At 42.4% G+C, this 21,692-nt stretch overlaps 2 protein-coding genes across 3 annotated transcripts; both read right to left on the bottom strand.

The window, feature by feature from the left end:
- Positions 1–9,335: 9,335 nt before the first annotated feature.
- On the bottom strand, positions 9,336–10,394 carry LOC132571976 (uncharacterized). Its single transcript, XM_060238768.1, has 2 exons — positions 9,864–10,394; positions 9,336–9,539 (listed from the first exon to the last, which is right to left on the bottom strand). The coding sequence occupies exons 1-2, from the start codon at positions 10,275–10,277 to the stop codon at positions 9,336–9,338; spliced, it is 618 nt and encodes a 205-aa protein (XP_060094751.1). The 5' UTR covers positions 10,278–10,394.
- A 2,307-nt stretch (positions 10,395–12,701) lies between these two features.
- On the bottom strand, positions 12,702–20,953 carry LOC132572341 (thaicobrin-like). Of its 2 annotated transcripts, XM_060239261.1 has the most exons (3): positions 20,861–20,953; positions 18,236–18,340; positions 12,702–14,890 (listed from the first exon to the last, which is right to left on the bottom strand). In XM_060239261.1, the coding sequence occupies exons 1-3, from the start codon at positions 20,934–20,936 to the stop codon at positions 14,403–14,405; spliced, it is 669 nt and encodes a 222-aa protein (XP_060095244.1). In that variant the 5' UTR covers positions 20,937–20,953; the 3' UTR covers positions 12,702–14,402. The 2 variants fall into 2 exon arrangements, with proteins under 2 accessions (XP_060095244.1, XP_060095245.1); XM_060239262.1 differs by lacking the exon at positions 18,236–18,340 and having other exon boundaries at positions 14,378–14,890.
- Between the last annotated feature and the right edge of the window lie 739 nt (positions 20,954–21,692).

The raw sequence follows: 21,692 nt of genomic DNA, 5'->3' as shown, positions 1-21,692 counted from the left end.
TAAGGAGGGCAGGGTTTGGGGGGATGGGACGTCAGCAAGGTAAAATGTCATAGAGTCCACCAGGGGTCATTTTGTAGAAAAATAGGTGGAGCTCATCCAGAGATTGTTGTGCAGCTGCACATACTATTCAATGGACAAGGAGGTGGAACTCTCAGAAGGGTTCAGGAGTTGCGCTCCTGTGAGCTCCCACTGAATCCGAGGCCTGAAGTCCACCCTCCAAAGGAGCCATTTTGCTCAGGTAAATGGACCTGGTCATCTGGAGAACAATCGTAATAGTGGGCGATCTCCAGGTGCCATCTGGATGTTGGCAACCCTATCTTGCTCCTTTAATAGAGGCTTTGTGCATGGAAATAGACAGGTGAATCTTCTTTTCATGACGTTAATCTTGGGCAAGACATTTTCCTCTGGGTTGTTGGGAACTGGTGCTTGCTTATTATTTTGTCTATACCCCATAGTTTCCCCCACCCCCTCAGCAGTTCCTAACTTGGGGGCTTTGATGTTGCCATGCTGCATCCCTGCAAAAATCTCTATGCCAGTATGAAAGACTTGGTACCAACATATTTTGTATTCCACCCTGGATCTCAATGGGAAACGCAGATGATAAGTGAAATAAATAATGTTGATGTTCAAATTCAAATAACTGGTCATGTGATGTACATTTGCTGCGAGAATAAACTCAGTGGAAGAAAGCATACACATTTATACATCCTGGGATACATTTTATGAGAGTCTCAAATGCTGATGTACATATAAGTGCTGATGACCCAAAGTGATTCTGATCCTGGCAGCCAGCTCCTAATTATAGACCTTCCCACACAGGTTATTTGCTCAGAGTTAAATGGTGTGAGGAAGTGATTACTTCTCCTACTTTCCCAGTAGCATTGTGCTGTGTTCATGCATATCCTGAGTTTTCCTTGGTTTTGCTGTGAAGTTTTGGGAAAGATCACAGCAAAGCCTAAATGGCTGCTATGTGTTTGGATTTTCTGAGTTCCACCACAAGACACCTGTTTTCTCTGTCTCATGGCAATTACCTTTCCAGTTGCCAGCAAGGAGCTTTTTTAAAAATCAGCAATTGAATATGGTTACATGATTAAAATTCATAATATGCACATCAAATTACCTGAATTCCCAGCTTTCATTTTTGTAAAAAAAATGAGTCTCTAGCCCCTTTCATTGTGGAGATATAAAGGAGAAGGCATATATCTGCAGAAACAAAATAGAAGTTGTTAGAGCTGTGTATTGTTTTGCTACAAGAAACAAAAATGGCTACCCCTCTGCAGTCCTAAGAACACAATTCCCTGTGTGTGAGCCCCACTGAATAAAATGAGATTCACCTCAGACCAGATTTGCTTGTTTTCTAGGTGTCTTTGTTGATGAATGCATGCATTCACACACAAGCCAAAGGTGCTAGGGGAAGAGAGGGTCCTCTTAATCCAAAGCAGCATCCTCTCCTAATCGAGAGGCTCAAGAAACCCTTCCCCAGTTTCCTTGAACTGGTGCAAAGATGGATCACTAGTAGACCTATCCTGGCTTGGAATAAACGTGTTAGGAAAGATGACTTGTTAGTTTCATAATATTTTTCAGTATACAAAAGTGCCTTGTAATTTGACATTCACACAAACCACAGTTAAATGGACAAGGCAAACAACTAGTAATTGATTGTCCATTGATAAGATTCAGCTTATAATCTTTCCGATTTAATTTTTAGTTTTAAAACAATTTTATTTGGTAACATATGGTAACAGATTAAATTATATTTCTTGCATCATTAATAACTTCTTTTATCTATCCCATATATTACTTTCTACCCACCCCTCCCCCCATTACTTGACCCCCACCGGTGTTATTTACTTAAAATACTAATATTTAAAGGTACCCTTAACTAATAACAATAAAAAATTAATATTCTCCTTTTTTCTAAAACTTAATCATTATCAAAAATTGTCCAATGTCCTTTTATTTTCCACTCTTTTTCTACATATCTTCTGAACATTTCCACTCCATCTTAAAAACTTCTACATCATAGTCTCTTAAAATTCTTGTTAATTTGTCCATTTCACTCCAGATCATAACTTTTACAATCCAGTCTCATTTCTCTGGTATATTTTCTTGCTTCCACAACTGCACATATAATGTCCTAGCAGCTGAAAGCAAGTACCAAATTACAGTTCTATCTTCTTTTGGAAATTTTTCCATTTGTAATCCCAACAGAAAAGTCTCTGCAACTTTCTTAAATTCATATCCCAAGATCTTAGAAATTTCTTGTTGAATCATCTGCCAGTACTTTTTTGCTCTTTCACAAGTCCACCACATATGGTAGAAAGAACCTTCATGCTTTTTACATTTCCAACATCTATCTGGCATCTTATTGTTCATCTTTGTCAATTTTTTAGAGTCATATACCATCTATACATCATTTTAAAGCAGTTTCTTCTTTAATACCATGACATGTTGAGAGCTTCATAGAATTCTTCCACAAGTATTCCCAAGTTTCCATCTGTATTTCTTTATTTACATTAATTGCCCATTTAATCATTTGAGATTTCACTACTTCATCCTCCGTAGACTATTTTAAAAGTAATTTATATATTTTTGAAATTAATTTTTCATTGTCTCCAAGCAGAACTTTTTCCATTTCTGTTTGTTCTTTTCTTATTCCTTCAGTTTTGATATCATTATCCACCAAACTCTTTATTTGTTGCATTTGAAACTAATCATATTTATTGTTCAGCTCTTCAGCAGTTTTCAATTTTATTTTGCCACTTTGTATTTTTAATAATTGATTGTATGACAACCACTTTTCTTCACCTATCTCAGCTGTTATTTTATTACTTCAGCTGGCACTATCCATAGCAGTCTTCTCTCATCTCCATATTTCTTATATTTCATCCATGTATTTAACAAATTATTTCTTATATAATGGTGAGAGAAAAAACCATCCACCTTCTTTTTTCCATAATACAAATACGCGTGCCAGCCAAATTTATTTCCATGACCTTCCAGCGCTAAGAGTTTTTTATTTAACAACATTATCCATTCTTTTATCCACACTAAACAAACTGCTTCTTGATGTAATTTTAAATTCGGTAATTGAAATCCACCTCTCTCTTTTGCATGTGTCAAAATTTTAATTTTGATCCTTGGTTTCTTCCCAGCCTACACAAATTTTTTCTTCGCCATTTATCAAATTGTTTACTATCTTTCACAATGGGAATAGTTTGAAACAAATACATTATTCTTGGTAGAATATTCATTTTAATTGCAGCTACTCTGCCCAGCAACGACAAATTAAGTTTATTCCATTTTAACATATCTTCATCCATTTTACGCCATAGCTTCTCATAGTTATTTTTGAACAAATCAATATTCTTCATTGTTATCTCCACACCCAAATATTTTACCTTGGAGGTAACTTCACAACCCGTCAGTCACTGCAAGGCCTGTTGCTTGTTTATTTGTATATTTTTACATAAAAACTTTGATTTTTCTTTGTTAATACAAAGTCTTGCTAACTCCCCATATTCTTGTATTTTGGCTAACAACAAAGATGTAACTTGTATGAGATTTTCATTTATAAACATATCATCTGCAAATGTTCTTTATTTGTAAGTAAATCCTTTTATTCTTCTATTTCTTTATTGTCTTGAATCTGCATCAATAATATTTCAAGAGTCATTATAAACAACAGTGGGCAAAGCGGACAGCCTTGTCCTGTACCTTTGCTAATTGTCATATCTTCTGTAAGATCTGCGTTTATACATAGCCTTGCATGTTGTTCAGTATATATTGCTTTTATCATTCTTATAAAGCTTTCTCCCAACTCCATTTTCTCCATTACTGCAAACATAAAGTCCCAGTTTAAAGTGTCAAATGCTTTCTCTGCATCTGCCAAGAATAATGCTCCTTCCTTTTCTGGATGTCTTTCATAATATTCTACAATATTTACAACAGTTCTAATATTGTCTCTTATTTGCCTTTTGGGAAGAAACCCCGCTTGTTCTTCCTTTATAAAATTTATCAAATGTTGTTTAAGCCATTCTGCCAAGATTCTTGTATATATTTTATAGTCATTATTTAATAGCAAAACTGGTCTGTAATTTTTTTACATTCGTGACATCTCTATCTTCCTTTGGAATCAACGAAATAACAGCTTCCTTCCATGTGTTTGGTATTTTCCCTTTTATTCTTATCATGTTCATCAACTTCTGCAATTTCGGTATTAACTCCTCTTTAAAGGTTTTAAAGTATTTAGCTGTATATCCATCTGGCCCAGGTGCCTTTCCATTTTTCATTGTGTTAACTGCTGCTTCAATTTCTATTTTTTCAATTGGATCATTCAAAACTTTTCGCATATTTTCTGTTAAGGGTTCTATTTTTATCTTTTTTAAATACTCATCCATCTTTTCTATCTTTATTTTAACACCTTTAAACAACTTGGCATAATACTTAAAAAAATCTCTTTTTATTCCCTCTTGGTTAACCACCTCTCTTCCATCTACCACAATTTTATTAATAATTTTATTTTCTCTCTTTTTCTTCAGTTGCCAAGCCATATATTTTCCAGGTTTGTTTGCACCCTCAAAAGATTTCTGCTGCAATCTTTTCAAATTCCATTCCAATTCTTTATTTAACAAATGTCTCATTTGCATTTGTAGTATTGTAATTTCCCTTATAATTTTCTTTTTCACTGGCCTTATTCTCAACTCCCCTTCTTTTTTTACATTTCATTTTGAATGTCCAACAACTGTTTTTCTTTTGCTCTCTTATATTTATTATTCAAAATAATCAATATTCCTCTCATTACTGCTTTGTAGGCATCCCAGACTGTCTGAAATTCTATATCCTCTGTCATTCATTTGAAAGAAAGCTTTAGTTTCATTTTCTAGGGATGTCACTATTTCTTTATTCTGTAGTAAATCTTCATTCAATCTCCATCTTCTTAACTTCTTAGACAATTTTGTAATCCACATTATTGGGTTGTGATCTGCCCCAATTTTAGGTAAAATCTCTATTTTCCTTGTTATAAGACCTAAATCTTTAGTGCCCCACAACATGTCAATTCTGGAAAAAGTTTTATGTCTTGCTGAAAAAAAGGTGTAGTCCCGCACTTCAGGATTAAATTTCCTCCATATATCCTCCAATTTTTTTTTTTGTTTGATCAACTCAAAAAAAGATTTTGGCATTTTTCCTTTTTTATTATTAATTCCCCCCTTGACCTATCCAGTGTATTCTTAATGGTTCCATTAAAGTCCCCCATTATCAAAACTTGATCATAAGTCAGTTCATCAAATTGTTGTGTCATGTCTTTAAAAAAAGCATCCTTTGTACCATTTGGTGCATACAGTCCCAATAACAACTTTTTTTTTGCATTTAATATAATTTCTCCTGCAACAAATCTTTCATCTTTGTCTTTAAACACTAATTTTCGCTCCAATTCTTGTTTAATATAAAAAATCACTCCCCTTTTCTTCTGTTCAGCCAATGAATAAAATTCTAGTCCCAGTTGTTTATTCCATAAAAATTTATAATCCTTTAGTTTAATGTGCACTTCTTGTAAAGAAACTATATTACAATTTTGCTTTTTAATCCAATGAAACATTGCCCTTCTTTTTTGTGGTGAATTTAGTCCATTCACATTCCAAGACAATAATTTGTAATCCATCATGGTGCAAATTCTTTATGTTCTTCATAAAAGCTACACAGTTCCTGTGCATTTGTAATTGTGGTTCTTTTCCCCTGAAGTTCAAAGCTCAAGCCTTCAGGTTATTATCCATCTATACCTCATTTGCCCGCTTGAGATGAAAAAATGCCGACTTGGCAGTGGCTGCTATCTGGGCCTCCATTGATATTGAAGGCTCCAGCAGGACTCCCAAGCTCTTGACCTGGTGCGCCGCTTTCAGCGGCACACCGTCAAAAACTGGGAGAGGTATTTCCCTCCCCAGAGCGCCGCGGCCCGCGCAAAGGACCTCAGTCTTCGTCGGGTTCAACTTCAACCCACTCAGCCTAAGCCAAGTTGCCACGGCCTGTAATGCCTGGTCCAGGTTCCCTGGGACGCAGTCAGGTCGGCCATCCATTAGCAGATAGAGCTGGGTGTCATCTGCATATTGATGACACCCAAGCCCATACCTCCGGGCAATCTGGACAAGGGGGCGCATGTAGATGTTAAATAACATCGGGGAGAGAATTGCTCCCTGAGGCACCCCACATTCTAGGGTGCGCCCCTGGGACAGCTCACCCCCAATTGCCACCCTTTGTCCCCGTTTGTTGAGGAAGGAGGAAAGCCATTGTAAGGCCAACCCCCTAACCCCTATGTCGGTGAGGCGGTGGATCAGTAGCTGATGGTCGACTGTATCAAACGCTGCCGACAGATCTAACAACATCAGCACCGCTACGCCACCTCGATCCAGGTGCTGCTGGAGGTCATCTGCCAAGGCGACCAGCACTGTCTCCATCCCATGGCCCGGATGGAAGCCAGACTGGCAAGGGTCTAGGATGGAAGCTCTTAGCATTGGAGATCTGATGAGATTGGGCTGCCCAGGGCTGTCCAGGTCAGGGCAGTTAATTTCATCCAGAGGGTATTATTTTGAGGTAAAATGATATTGTTAGTCTCTTTAAAAAATATAGTTTTGCATTAACTGAGGGTCAGGGTTGCTTTATTTTTTAGGTGGGAAGGTAAGTCAGGCGCTGTGGTTGATTGTTTTACTGTTTTCATTGTTTTGATGGGTTTCTGTGGCAAGCCTCCCTGAGCCCACTCATGGGACAGGCCAGGGTATGAATTAAATAAATAAGATAAAAATAAATAAAATAAATTGATGGGGAAAGGGCATATAAAGACTTTAAATAAGAAGGGGCATTTGAAGACAATGCTGTATATCAGGGGAGAGTTTGGTAGCCAATTAAAGGATAACAACCACAGGGTTAGAATGAGAAAACAATCACCAAACAGTTTGGGCAGCTGAACAAAGCAGCAGACAAGTCACACCTTTAAGACCAACTAAGTTTTATTCAGAATGTAAGCTTTCATATGCTCTAAGCAGACTTCATCAGACAAAAATGGAATGGCAAGCAATCCTAAATATAGAGAGTGGGCAGTGAGTTGGTATGTAGAGTCATGGAAATGTTTTTAGCATTTACCATAAATCTTACAGGTGCCACTGCTTTGTTCTGTTGCTTCAGACCAACACAGCTACCCACTTGGATCTATCTAGTTCGGGCAGCTGGCATTTAGGAAACCTGTGTATTCTAAGACTGTTCTGTAAAGGTGTATATGTCCACTAGTGTACTAGAGGAAAAGGACTTAATACTATAGTAGCCTTGTTCACAAGTTACAGTGAATCCACATACAATCTGTGTACAGTATGCATTTGTTATACATGCATTGAGTAATTCTCCGGTTATGTTCAATGCATGTACAGCTCAATATGTGACTGAAACTCCACGCTGATCCAAGTACTGGTCTCTGGTTTCATTGGTAAAGTTGGCTGTTTCTTACAAACCGGGGCATGCTCATACATGTTCATGTGTTCATTACGATATGTGAACAAGGCTACACATTTCTATATTCGTATCCTGAATATTAATTGGTGTACAATGAAGGCAAAGTGATAATGTTTTAAGAATACATTCCAAATTTTCTTTGAGAGGCTCTAAGGCTTTCAGAGGAAGAAAAAAAATATGATGACTTGAGCAGTCAGTCACTAATAATGTATTTTCAGTTGACTGCTGCTTAAAAGTGTTTTCATTCCTGCACCTTATGGAAGGTGTGGATGAGAAGAGGAAAGTGGAGGTCATAGATATAAAGCATTTATGATTTTATAACAGATGCCAAAGGATTTCATTAAAAAACAAGAATTTTTCTCCTAAAAACAGGGAGCTGAATCTGCTTGCTCTGTCTGCTTTAACATGATATAACTCTGCTCTGCTCACGACTTGACTTCGATCCCAGCAGTAGCTGGGTTCAGGTTGACTCAGCCTTCCATCCTTCTGAGGTCGGTAAAATGAGTACCCAGCTTGCTGGGGGCAAAGTGTAGATGACTGGGGAAGGCAATGGCAAACCAACCCGTAAAAAGACTGCAGTGAAAATGTTGTGAAAGCAATGTCACCCCAGAGTCGGAAATGACTGGTGCTTGCACAGGGAACTACTTTTACCTTTTTTACCTTGAACTCAAAACTAGTCTGATCTTGTCAGAATTTGGAAGCTGAGCAATAGTAGTTGGAAGGGAGACTGCCAAGGACAGCAGTGGCAAACTACATCTGCTCATCTCTTGCCTTGAAAATCCCGAGTCAATTGCAACTAAACCGCACACTTTACGTTACCGTATTATCTTGCTGAACCTTCTTGTTGATTTGTGTTTACTTGCTAGAAGTTGTACCAAGAGAGAACACTGGATTTTGAGAAATATTTCATTGTTTTATATTTATATACTTTGCCCTCCTCTAATATCTTTTACATACTTTGTTCTTAAGAAGCAATGATTGTGGATGAGAAGGGGAAAGAGTTGACTTTGGACATCTTGGGACATTTAATATTGCAACCAAATTGCTCTCGTAATTTGTCGGAAAGATGTAGAAGGTGATGAACACCAAGCTTGTCTGTTTTTCTGGGATCTTTGTCCTGATATTGCAGTTTTAGTTTCCAGGATTTAATTAGCAGCACCTGCAGTTGCACCTGCTGTTCCTGACCAATCAATAGAGTCTGAGTGAGGAAGACAGCTGTTGGTAACATTAAATGAAAGGAAAATTGGAATGGTTATCTAGTCCGACCCCCTATGCAAAGCAGGAAATTCACAACTACCCTTCTCCCATTCCCCCAGGGACCCCTGACCTATGCCCAGTGGAAGGCAAACAAAAACACCAGGATCTCTGGGCCAATCTGTCCTGGAAGAATATTCTTTCCTGCCCTCAAAGTGGTGATCAACAAAATGGTGATCAGGTGGGCATGCAAGAAACGGCTACGAAAGCTGAACACTGGCTCATCCCTTCCTGCCCTCCCTTTCATCTGCCTAAATTCACAGCATCTGCATTGTTGTCAAATAGTCATCTAGTCCCCACTTAAAGATGTCCAAAGAAGAGCCCACCAGCTCCCAAGGAAGACTTTTTATATAGTGTCATGCAGGAACTAAGATATTGAATTGGAAACAAACATCTATGCATAAACACAAAATCAGGCTTTTGATCACAAGATCATCCATTGCTGAGCAACGACTTGGACTTTTTCTAGTCCTCTTTTATTGAGTATGTATATGACTAATTTTTTAAAAAAAGAAATCATTCTCTAAGACCACCTGCTTTGGTATTTGGCCCCGTTATATTTTTCCCCTGGATCTTCTCTTTTTTTACATACGGATGGAGTTTTTACTCCTGGAGTATTTAGATATCTTCAGATTGGGTGCAGTATGACTGTAGGTACCTCCCAGCCCTTTCTTAGAAACTCTGACACCATTACTGGAATCTCCTGATCTTTTAGAACCAGCCCTGCTGGTGGCACTTCCTGATTTCTTTGCTGCATTTGCAGTTGTGCTTCTGAGGTATCTCACTGTCTTCCTAAAAGATGCAGGCTTACTCCTGGAATAGCGGGGCTTTATTGTAGCAGGCACAGTGTTGGTAGCAGAACTACTGGACCCTTTCACAGTAGAAACGGTTTTCTTGATGGGTCTCTGGAACGTCTTTGCAAGGCTGCTTTGGCGGGGGGGTTGTCTCAGTTGCTTTTTTCCTGGTTTCCATTTCTTGTTGGGTCTCTGGACCTTTCTACTCACCCCTGCAGCCTTGAGGCCACAGCTCTTTGCTTGTGCTGCCGCCCCCTTCATCTTCTTAGGAGCAGGTTGGGAATTTGTTCTCTTTGCTCCCATTTTCTGTGTTCTCACCATTTTCTCAGATGCTTGGGTGGCAACCTCCTTTCTTTGGTGCTTCCTGATCACAAAAAATGTGGAGCCAGCCTTGTGACTCATCCTCATTAAGGCACCTTTGGATGCTAGGGACTTCAGCTGCTTCTTGATGCTGGGGCAATATCTGCTCACGTCGTAGCCCTTGGCCCCCAGCAGTTCTTTCAGCTCGGTAAAGCTGAGGCCTTTGGCTGACTTACACAAGTTGATAGCTTGGATGAGGATCCCAGAGAGATTTGGAAGGCTCTTCACTGTGTCGCAAAGATTCTGCCCTTTTGCCTTCTCCCTTTGCATAGATCGTGTCACCATCGTTCGCCCCTTTGTGACATCAGTCACTTTTTTTTCCTTTCCACAACATGCCTTCCTCTCAGGAAGACCTTGCTTCCGTGCAGGCATGGTACCCACTTGCGCTGCTTCTCTTGAGGTTGCTGTCTTTGTCTTCTCCCTTACTTGGCATGTGAAGCCTCTGCTGAGACTGGTTCCTGTTGTTGCTCCTTCAAGCTATTTATAGGTCTGAATGACTCCCGTATCATCAGCATCTGTTCTCAACAGCCAATCATCTCTCTCCTTTCTGTCCCTGAGAATTCTCCTTTCATAACCTGCCCCTCACACCCAAACACCAAATGTCTATGTCTCCAGCAGATATTATAAATGTACAGGGACAAAGGGAAGGTGTTTGCCCTACTCGGAAACTATCTGTAAAATAGTGGAGCCTCCTGTTAGGTGGAATGATGCAGCCTGTGGAGGGAAACAGAATCCTTTTCCACTTCAGTGGGAGAACTAAGGAAACATCACCTATTTGCGGCATACATAATTCAGGGTTCTTATTAACATTTAGTCTCACCGTTAGCCTGTAAAAGGCAACAGGTACAATTTTGCAACTATCATATGAACCTGATATAATTCAGTTGCCAAGTTATTCCAGGGACAGATGCATGGAATTTAAAAAACACTCTCACCCTGTCATAATGTTGTTTGTGATGCTATGATGTGAGTAGGTAACCTGGAGTCTCATGTGACTTAGAGGTGGTCAGCTGACTATAGAATCTTCACATACATAAGCTCTGGGCATGGTCAGGGAACAGGGCTGGATGGGAGATGTGCACAGGGTGGTTCCTTATTCCGGGTGGGGCTGTGGTTAAGCTGTAGAACATCTGCTTCATATGCAGAAGGTCCTGCTTCAGTCTCTGACATCTCCAGTGAAGAGGCTCAGCTCATAGGTTATGGGCCTCTACCCGAGACCCTTGAGGAGCCACTGCAACTCATTCGGCAATGCTGTTTTTGGTAGACCAATGGTCTGACTCTGTAGAATCAGTGGTGACATCAGGGGATGTGGCCCAATATGCAAATGAGTTCCTGCTGGGCTTTTCCTACAAAAAATGGCCCTGGTTTCATGGGATGTCTGAATTAAGCTTTCAGTTTAACAAATGGCATCAAGTATTAACAGTGACAGAGTATTCTCAGTTGTTCTGCCATGGAACCCTGGCTCAAGGCAGAAGATCAATCCTAAGGGAGGTTCATGCAGAATGCTGAGCTGGGATTGACCACCACCCGCTGTGAACTGTGCCAGGGAATTCTCCAGTATTTTCCTGTGGGTGCTCACCACACATGGGAGGGGATAATGGGCAAGTTATTCATCTGCATTACTGGTCTTATCATTGACACATCTTTCACAGAATCATAGAGTTCAATGGGACTTCTAGGGTCATCTAGTCCAGGGGTCCCCAACCCCCGGCCATGGACCAGTCCCAGTCCGTGGCCTGTTAACAAACAGAGGCAGAGCAGTCCTGCCGACCCTTTCCCCAAAAGAGGCAGAGCAGCCTCGCCACCCCTTTTGCCTGCCTGGAACCTGGGCGGACTACAGAGGCAGCATAGCCTAGCTCCGAAGCACCACCTCTTTCATCTGCCCGGGTTCTGGGTGGGCAGAAGGGGTATTGCGGCAGCAACCTTCACATACCCCTCATTTAAAGACCCCCATGGGGGGTAGGGACAGGGTGGAGGGGCAACCTGGGGTCGCAAAAACTCCAGCATACCCCCCACCGGTCTGTGGAAGAATTGTCTTCCACAAAACCGGTCCCTGGTGCCAAAAAGATTGGGAACCACTGATCTAGTCCAACTCCCTGCACAATGCAGAAAATTCACAAATACCTCCCCACCACCACCCCTGTTCCATGCCCAGAAGATAATAGCATAGCAGCTTTAGAGCCAAAGCTATGAAAGAGGAAGTCCTCCAATTTGAATATCACCTCTGCTATGAATTTACTTCAAGGACTCAGGCAAGTTACCTTCTCTCAGCTTCCGTTCCTCTCCTCTAATCTGCAGTATGTGGATATAACAGCCTACCTTACAGAACTGCTTTAAGGACTGAAACAAGATCACCACCTTGTGTGCAAAGTGTTGTCAGCATTGAACATATGAACATATGAAGCTGCCTTATACTGAATCAGACCCTCGGTCCATCAAAGTCAGTATTGTCTACTCAGACTGGCAGCGGCTCTCCAGGGTCTCAAGCTGAGGTTTTTCACACCTATTTGCCTGGACCCTTTTTTTTTTTGGAGATGCCAGAGATTGAACCTGGGACCTTCTGCTTCCCAAGCAGATGCTCTACCACTGAGCCACCGTCCCTCCCCATTCAAAAGCATTGCACCAAAAAGTCAATGTTCTTATTATCATTGGCTTTCAAAGAATGCAGGGGTGCCTGGGCAGTAGCACAGAACCTCTGGGTTTAATCAAGTTTGACTGAACATGCAGCAGCCACATTAGTCCAAATGTGTTATGAATACTGCAATACCATCCCATAATACAAATAACTCATGCAATGCAAGCCAAAAGATATGTTTTATTTCTGAAGATGACATAGGGTAGATGGGGAGGGAGAATAGGATGGATAGGTAATGATATACAATACAAAAGCCATAAACATGGTTGTTTTTCAATGCAGAGTTTACAGTTTTTCCCTCTGTGTCAATGTTCCTTCCGTGTTCCTTCTGAAATACCCTCATTTGTAAATGGGAATTAAAGGGGGGAAATCTTTCAAAGGTTAAATAGGAAAAAATTGGTTTTCAGGAAGAATATCTTCAGCTGTCTGTTCATTTAGAAGGGCAGTTTATCTCCTCTCATGGACACAAGATCACTGCCAGAAATGTAACCACACAAACCTAACTACAAAGGGCATCCATTCCAAGTAACTGAAGGAAGTAGATAATCAAGAACTCCAACAGCAATAAGGAGTTTTAAAGCTGTAGGAGAGATAAAATACCAGCTTTTGTTCCTAGGCAGCAAACTGGGATTGCAAAAGAAAAAGACAACTGCAGATTTATACCCTGCCTTTCTCTCTGAATCGAAGACTCAGAGCGGCTTACAATCTCCTATATCTTCCCCCCCCCCCCCACAACAGACACCCTGTGAGCTGGGTGGGACTGAGAGGGCTCTCACAGCAGCTGCCGTTTCAAGGACAACTTCCTGTGATAGCTATGGTTAACCCAAGGAAATTCCAGCTGGTGCAGGTGAAGGAGTGGGGAATCAAACCCGGTTCTCCCAGATAAGAGTCCACACACTTAACCGCTACACCAAACTGGCTCTCTATGGTTGGTTTCTAGTTTGTTAATCACTGTGTGTCACGTTCTCAGGGTGCAGGCAGGCAGGAGTCCAAAGCTAGTCCAAGGTCAAAGTCCAGGATGTCAAGCAGGAGCCAAGTCACCAATGCAGAATCACAAACCGGAATCGGAAGTCAATGTCCAAAAGCCAAAAGGTCAGGGTGCCAAGGAAATCAAGCAGGTCATGATCAGGAAGGAGCATGGATGCAAGCCAGAGAATAGACTTGTTGCTTCCACAAAGTTATCAGGTCCTGGGTGGGAGCTATATGGGAGTCTCAATCAGCCTGCTCCCCGGGTGGCAGTGACTCTGCTAGAACTCAGTGCTGAGAGATCTGAAGCATCGGCATGCCTCATGTCTTTGCTCTGAAAGTTCTTTCTGGAGCCTGCTTCAAACTCTTGAGATGGGAGGAGATTTATCGTCAACAGCTGACACTGGTGCCTGGAGAGTGATTGATGGGCCAGCTGCTGTTTGTTCAGCTGAGGAACTGGCTGGCAACTCTTCCAGGTCTGTTAACCCTTCCAGCTCCTCCTCGTCAGGGCTCATGACACTGTGTATGCTGATTGTAGGCTGTTATGATGACCAAATCCCCTTGTGGTTGGCTGGTCAAGGAGATATTTTGTATAGGGAGGATGCAGGGAGGTGGGAGAGAGGCAAGAAGGGCATAACCCAGGGTTTAATAGGCACAAGCCAGGATTTATAACAGCTTGATATAATGTCTCAAATCAGGCTTAGCTGCAGGACTTTATAGTTTGTGAACACTGCAGTGGCTTTTAATTATTACTGCTCTATAATGTTTTAAAATAATCTCTCTTGCTTTTATAGTATCCTGATTTTTTAAAGGATTCTTGGTGTTTTGGTGTGTTATGAATGGTAGTTTATAGATTTCTACTGTATTTTTCTTTTTTTAGATTTTAAAGTAATACATTATATTAATTTGAGATGAACACCTCCACCCAGATAGAAGAAAGGAAACACTTTCTCCCTGTTGAAAGAGGCTCTTTTCAGAATCAGTTTCCCCTGTATGTAAAAGGCCACTGTACCTGCTTTGTAATTCAAAAATATCCCAATGATCCCAGGGCGTACGGGAAGTGCATGGGAACGATTTTCCAGGGCTCGAAGCCACCAGAGGCCCTTTTGCCAAATGCCCTCCTCTGGACTAAGCCTGAGATAGACCTTCCTGTCCACACGCTCGAGGGCCACCCCCACTGCCCACTCCCTCTGGTCTCCGTACTCCACCTCCCAGTAAAGCTTCCCGGATGTAAATCCAGGGTGGCCCAGCAAAGCAGGAGTGTTATTGAATCGTTCAGGATTGTCTGGCACATTTTGGCGTCTGTCTCCTGATTCCACGTAAGTTTTGTTTGCAGATACGATGAACCATGGATATGCTGTGTTGGGATCAAAAGTCACTTTGGCTGTGAGGCAGAAAGAGAGAAAACGTTGCAGAGTCAGAGGCAGAATCATATCCTTGGAGGGAGGACACACTCAACCAAGTTTTCATCCAACTGCAAAACTTATTTAGATCAATACTGTACTAGGCTCCAACTTGCATGCTGTTCTGAGGCTATACTTCCTCCTTGGTCCATTTGACATCTGTGCCTTTAACAGCAGGATGGCAATGCAACCCCCCCCCCACACACACATGTACACACACACCTTACAGGGATGGAGGACAGTTTTCCTTGTTGAATAACTTGCAGCTCAATGATGATATCGTCACTTCCTTCATAGAATCATAGAGTTGGAAGGGACCTCCAGGGTCATCTAGTCCAACCCCCTGCACAATGCAGGAAACTCACAAATACCTCCCCCTAAATTCACAGGATCTTCATTGCTGTCAGATGGCCATCTAGCCTCTGTTTAAAAACCTCCAAGGAAGGAGAGTCCACCACCTCCTGAGGAAGCCTGTTCCACTGAGGAACCGCTCTAACGGTCAGGAAGTCACTCACAAATTGATTGGCAGTGCACCCCCCCCCCTCATCCCCAAACCAAAAGTGAATGCTGATTTAAAATCTGCAAAGCAATCCAAATTTCCCCAGTCCCCATCCACACATGCCTAATAATACTGAAAGGACCACTGCAGCCCCAGCTGTAACCCACAGGCGCAAGCAGGATAACCCAGTTTTTTTTTTCAGGGGCAGGAGGAAGAAAGAGGGAGATGCCAGTGATGATGATAGGCAGCCAGCAGCCATACCAATGCTGAGGTCCCTCTAATGGGACAGTGATAGCTGGTGTGCTGCTGCTGAGCTGAGAGAGAAGGATTGTTTCCCTTCCTCTCACACAATCTGAGGCCCTCCCAGTGATTTCCCTCATTTGAGGTGTAACTCTGGCTCACCTCCTCATGGTGCGCCCTGGGTAACACAAAAGAGCCTGGACCACCCAACCATCCATCACTCAAGGTAAGTCTAAATGCTTCCTGCTTTGTGTCAGATACAGAATGATGTGGAACTAGGTGTGGTCCACCACTTCTCTTGTTTGAGAATTGTGTTATTTGAGGCAGGGCTGGAGAGCTGGCATCTGTAGATTGTGTGTTCTGTGGCAGGGAAGCTGGCATCTGGGTGAGAAACCCAGAACCAGCATGCCTGTTGTACTTGGCCAGCTCTCCCTGCATTGTTTGGGGCAGGGCTGGAGAGCTGGCATCTGGGTTTGCTTCAGCCAGAGCAGATTGTGTTTTGTGTGGCAGTGATGTTGGCAACTGGGTTTATATTGGTTCCAGGCCAGCAGGGTTCATAGAGTATATAGATGGATGTAGTGCATTTGGGTCCTATAGGGATTCTCTGGTGTGAAGTTAAGTTTCGCTTTGGGTGCCCCAGGAATTGGACCCCCTGGTCCAATTTTTTTTTGGCCTTGTGGGTTTTGTGTGGGACAGTGCCCTGAAGCTGCACAGAAGTTTGGGGGGCTCTCCTCAAAACCCCCTGCTCCCCAAAGCCACTTTTCCCACGATAATTACAGTGGGGGAAGTGGCTCTAATTGGTTTTTTCTCACTATTGGGAACAGTGTTCCTTTTGGGGTGTCCACAGATGGGTGCAGTCTTTTAGGGCCAGGGGGGTCGCATGTGGGGGAGTCCCCTGAAGCTGCCCTGCAGTTTTGGGGCCTCTCCCTCAAATCCCCCTCCACCAGAGCCACTTTCCCCACAGCAATTATAGTGGAGGAAGTGGCTAATTGGGCTTTCCCCAGCATTGGTGGCAATGGGCCTTTTGGGGAGCCCAAAGACAGGGACCCCCTGGCCCAATATTTTTGGGACTTGGGGGTTTTGTAGGGGAGAGCCCCCTGCAGTTTTGGGGGCTCTCTCTCAAACCCTCTGCCTCCCCCCCTGTAGCCTCTGATTATGCTCTATGTTGCCATTGATTTCAATGGCCCATAGGGTATAATGATGGGACAGGGGCACCCTCTTTGGGTGCTCCTGGAATGGGAACCCCTGGCCCAATCTTTTTGGGACTTGGGGGGTTCATAGGGGAGAGTCCCCTGCAGGTCCCCTGCAAATATGGGGGCTCTCCTTCAAACCCCCTCCCCTCCAGGCGGCTTCCACTATACCCTATTTTGCTATTGATTTCAATGGCCCATAGGGTATAATGGGGCCGTATATTTGGAAATAGTCATATATCTACCGTATATATGGCTATTCCGATTACCGGTATTCGGAAATATACGGTATTCCAAATATTTTGGCCCCATATATTTCCAAATCTGATTATTTCTGAATTTTTTTTTTGCACACCCCTACACCACACCTGGTGATGGCATTATATAAATAGTGCTCTCGCATTTAAAGCTCTCCAAGAACCTCAGAGCAACATACAGGGATCTCCCTTTCTCCATTTTATTCTCACAACAATGCTGTGAGGTAGACTAGGCTGAGAGAGCTTGACTGGTCGCATTAAGTTTCGTAGAAGAATGGGGATTTCAGCTCAAGTCTCCCAGGTCCCACATTTTTACCACATTAGCTAAACAGAGGCATTATGGTGTCAATAAGTGTAGCTTTCTCCTTGGGATGCTTCTCCGCATCTCTTGTTGAATTTCTGCCTTGTTCAGTATAATAGCCATTTCAGTAAGAAGGGGACAACTCAGCTCCTAGGGGATGGAAGAAGGGGAAGTGAAATACTCTTCTGTGGCACTGAGGGAAACCTTGTAGTGGTTAATGCAGGCTTGAGGCCATAGGTTGTGAATTTCTGAATTAAAGAATCTCCATAATGTTTTCTTGAGAGTTCCCATCCTCTCAATCCACATGATCTCAAGGTGGTTGGGAATCATCCATAAATAACACCCAACTTCTAAAGCTCTTAAAAACAAAAGGAGTCTTCCAGTTCTCATTCTGTGTTCTACTTTAACCAATGACTAAACTTCCATCAATGACCAATCTTTCATTGGTCACAACTCCATTCCCCCTCCCTATTCTTGATGCACAATAACATTTGATGCATAGTCTCTTGACTGATTAACACACCCAATTGTTTTCTAGGTACAGCTGTGATTTTAGAATAATAACTATTCCATTCCCAAAATGCACTGTTGAACACCCAACACTGCATTATATGAACTGTCTACTCTGATTGAATGGGGGCTCTCCACGGTCTCCCAAGGCAGAGATCTTTCACATCACTCCAATTCTTTAACTGGAGACTGCAGGGATTGAACCTGGGAGCTTCCCCTTGCCAAGCAGATGCTCTACCATTAAGCCACAGCCCCAAATATAGAGTAGCGAGACTTCTGCTGCTGCAACCCATTTCCCCTCCCCCCCCTCATAATGAGTCTATCCTTACTTTTGTAGTTTTTCCTCCACTGTTTAATCATGGATGCTGAGACCTTTTTGGCGCCTTCACACTCAGCAGGAAGACATAATGATAGCCACAGGATGATGAAGACCGCTGATGAGGGACACAGAAGAGTCAGCAATGAAAAACCTCACATGTGAGCATAAAGTGGTTCTAGCAACGTTTCTTTCTTTAATTTATATACCCCTTCTTCAGAGAAAGCAGCCCCGTGGCACAGAGTGGTAAAGCTGTAGTACTGCAATCCAAGCTCTCTGCTCATGACCTGAGTTTAATCCCAGTGAAAGCTGGGTTCAGGTGGCTGGCTCAAGGTTGACTCAGCCTTCCCTCCTTCCAAGGTCAGTAAAATGAGTACCCTGCTTGCTGGGGGGTGGGGGGAAGTGTAGATGACTGGGGAAGACAATGGCAAACCACTCCGTAAAAAGTCATGCTGTGAAAACGTGATGCGACATCACCCCAGAGTCGGAAATGACTGGTGCTTGCATAGGGGACTACCTTTACCTTTTTTCTTCAGAGAACTGCCCGAGACAGCTCACAAATAAAAAAAAATGTTACTTTAAAAACAACAAATATGAAATTATAAATAGTAAAACAAGCCAGTGCATAAAAACAGCATAAAACTAAGTTCAACAATGTAAAAAGATATCCATAAAATACTCCTCAGGGTGCTATATGAGATTGCTATTAGAGTTGCCAGCTGCCTGGAGAAAAAAGAAGTCATGTCCATTTAATAGAGCCTTAATGTATGGGAATGAGGAACTGAAGTTTTTCATGCAATGGAGGTGAATACAATCACCTGGCAAATAACAGCCCAGTAAGCAAGCCACTCTTAAAGGCACAGTTTTTCTCCTTGCGACTGGCAACCCTCACTGCCATAGAACCAGGTACAACTTCAAGGAAATGAATGGAACAATCCATAATTTCCTCCTAACCAGCAAAACAATTGTCACCCTGTTGTCATGCTCCAGTGTGTTTTATTCTCTGTGTATTGTTACATATCCAGAGAGCACCTGTGCTCCTTGGTTACAGCAAAAATAAACAGAATTAAGACTAGCAAGGTTTTATTCCAACATAGTATTTTGTGGACTAGAGCTCCCAAAATGGGGACATCAGCTAATATATTTTTTAAAGTTTAGAAGCCACCTTCCTGAAGCAAGAACTCCATTTACTCTTCTGAATGCCTGTTTCTGGTCATAACCTCAGTTCAAGAAGGATTTTTTAAACCATATTATTTTTTTTACTCAAGCTCTTGTTCTTTCCCTCTGTTCTGATGTTACTTCCAGTTGCATACCTAGCAGGGGCATTGTGTGATGCTTCTTCTGGGTACACAACTTTGTTGATGTTCAAGTCTTTCCCCAGTGATGTTATAGCATCCTGCCCCCATGCCCCCCCCAAGTGCAAGGTAATTCTCAGGTCCACTGCAGATGTTTTGCACCACAGCCCTCAAAATCTGACACTGTCCAAGGACGTAATGAGTGTAATTATTTATTAATTTATTATTTATTTTTGTTGGTTTATAGGCCACCCTTTCTCATAATGGGCTCAGGGTGGCTTCAGCATAGTAGAGCAGTCAAACCAGTTTAAAACAATTAAAACAGTTAAAAAATTAAACAATTTAGCCATGACTCACATTAGGTGATGCGGCCTAACCAGATCGATTAGGCATCCTTGTTCCAACCGAGATGTTCAATCCCAGCTATTTTGGTCTCAGAGAATCAGTACGGTGAATCACTACAGTGCAATCCATGCAGGGGTGTGGGCTGGATTGTGGGCAGCATCTCTCAAATCCACAGCCAACTTGCTAGCCACTGCCCTGCACCAATTCCCCATTATCAAATGCAGGCTTTATAACTTTTCATAGTTGAAAACAGGGCAAGGTTTTTAACACCTCGGTTCCCCCTGCATACAGATTACTGCTAAATTACGCACTAGTCTGTACAATGCCCTGCTGTCTTTGTTGATTCTGTATTGGCAGACCCCATATTGTTTTGAGAGCCAAGAAGGTGTTTGTTATAGATTAGAAAGAGCCTAGAAAACAAAGGCCTAATACGCATGTGTGTTTTCCATCACTTTCATCATACATATCCACTGAGTTCCCCTTCTCCCTTTCTGCATGTTGGCAGAGTAATTAACACAGCAATGGTGCACAACCTGATTAAAGAGTAGATAAAGGTTTATTTAGGAACTAATATACTTGATAGGAAAGAGGAGGGAGAGAGAGAGGTTTCTAACTACATCTCTAGCAGAGAGAGAGGGTAAGACTGAGTGTGGCACTTCTGAGAAGAAGGGGGAAATTGCACTGAGAGTAGCAATCTGGAGACAGACAAGAAATGACACTTAACAGGTGAGAGGGTGCTAACCACACTATCCTATCTAGTTGTCTTCTTGCTGCCCCCAACAGGGTCTTCTTCTACTCCCTAGGAAGAGAATGAGGTTCCAGAGGCCCTGAGGAAAGACTTGAACTGCCAAGAATGGCAACTCTGTCCCTCAGGGCAGCAACAATAGCAAAACAAGGAGGATGGCTGATCAGGTGCAGGGACCAGAAAACACCCTTGAAGCATACAGTACACACATTTGGGGAGAAAGTCACAAATAGCAGTATCTTCTTATTGTTACCTTTGAATGTCCGAAGGCCACAGTTTGTAAATGAGACGTTCCAGAAGCTAAGATGTGAGTCCGTAGATTGAGGCATGGTGACACTCAGAAATTCCTCCTGGGTGACGGAAAGGCAAAAATAAGCTGATCCAACCCCCAACCCCATACAAAATCATTTTAGGTTGAGTCCAATGTTCTAGTTTTATGTTGGGGATTAGAACAATAAACATTCTAGCACAAGATGTGGTCAGTTCTTCAGGGATTCTGTCACAGGGATATTTTTGCAGATATTCAAGTCTCCCACCCTGCCCCTGACTACATTTTACTGCACCCACCTTCCACAGTATTCACCATGTTTGGGAACAGAAGTTGTGTTACAATACAAATGGATGGAGATCAAAAGGAGAGCTGAAATAAGTTTGAGGTAGAAGGGGAGGGGAATCATAACAGAATGCTACTCATTCATATGAACATATGAAGCTGCCTTCTACTGAATCAGACCCTCAGTCCATCAAAGTCAGTATTGTTTACTCAGACTGGCAGTGGCTCTCCAGAGGTCTCAAGCTGAGGTTTTTCACTCCTACTTGCCTGGACCCTTTTTTTTTTCAGTTGGAGATGCCAGGGATTGAACTTGAGACCTTCTGCTTACCAAGCACATGCTCTACCATTGAGCCACCGTCCCTCCCCTAAAACATTCAGATATGTTTTCAACATTTAGCTGCCTGCAGAGTCCAGACTAGCCTGAGCTTGCCAGAGCTTGGAAGCTACACAGGGTCAACCCTGGTTAGTATTTGGATGGAAGACCAGGGATGCTATACAAAGGAAGGCAATGGCACGACCACCTCTGCTCATC

The sequence above is a fragment of the Heteronotia binoei genome, chromosome 5 (genome assembly GCF_032191835.1).
Source record: "Heteronotia binoei isolate CCM8104 ecotype False Entrance Well chromosome 5, APGP_CSIRO_Hbin_v1, whole genome shotgun sequence".
In the NCBI taxonomy this organism is placed as follows: domain Eukaryota; kingdom Metazoa; phylum Chordata; class Lepidosauria; order Squamata; family Gekkonidae; genus Heteronotia; species Heteronotia binoei.
Note: the sequence above shows the minus strand (reverse complement) of the source record. Positions and strands in the feature narration are given on the sequence as shown.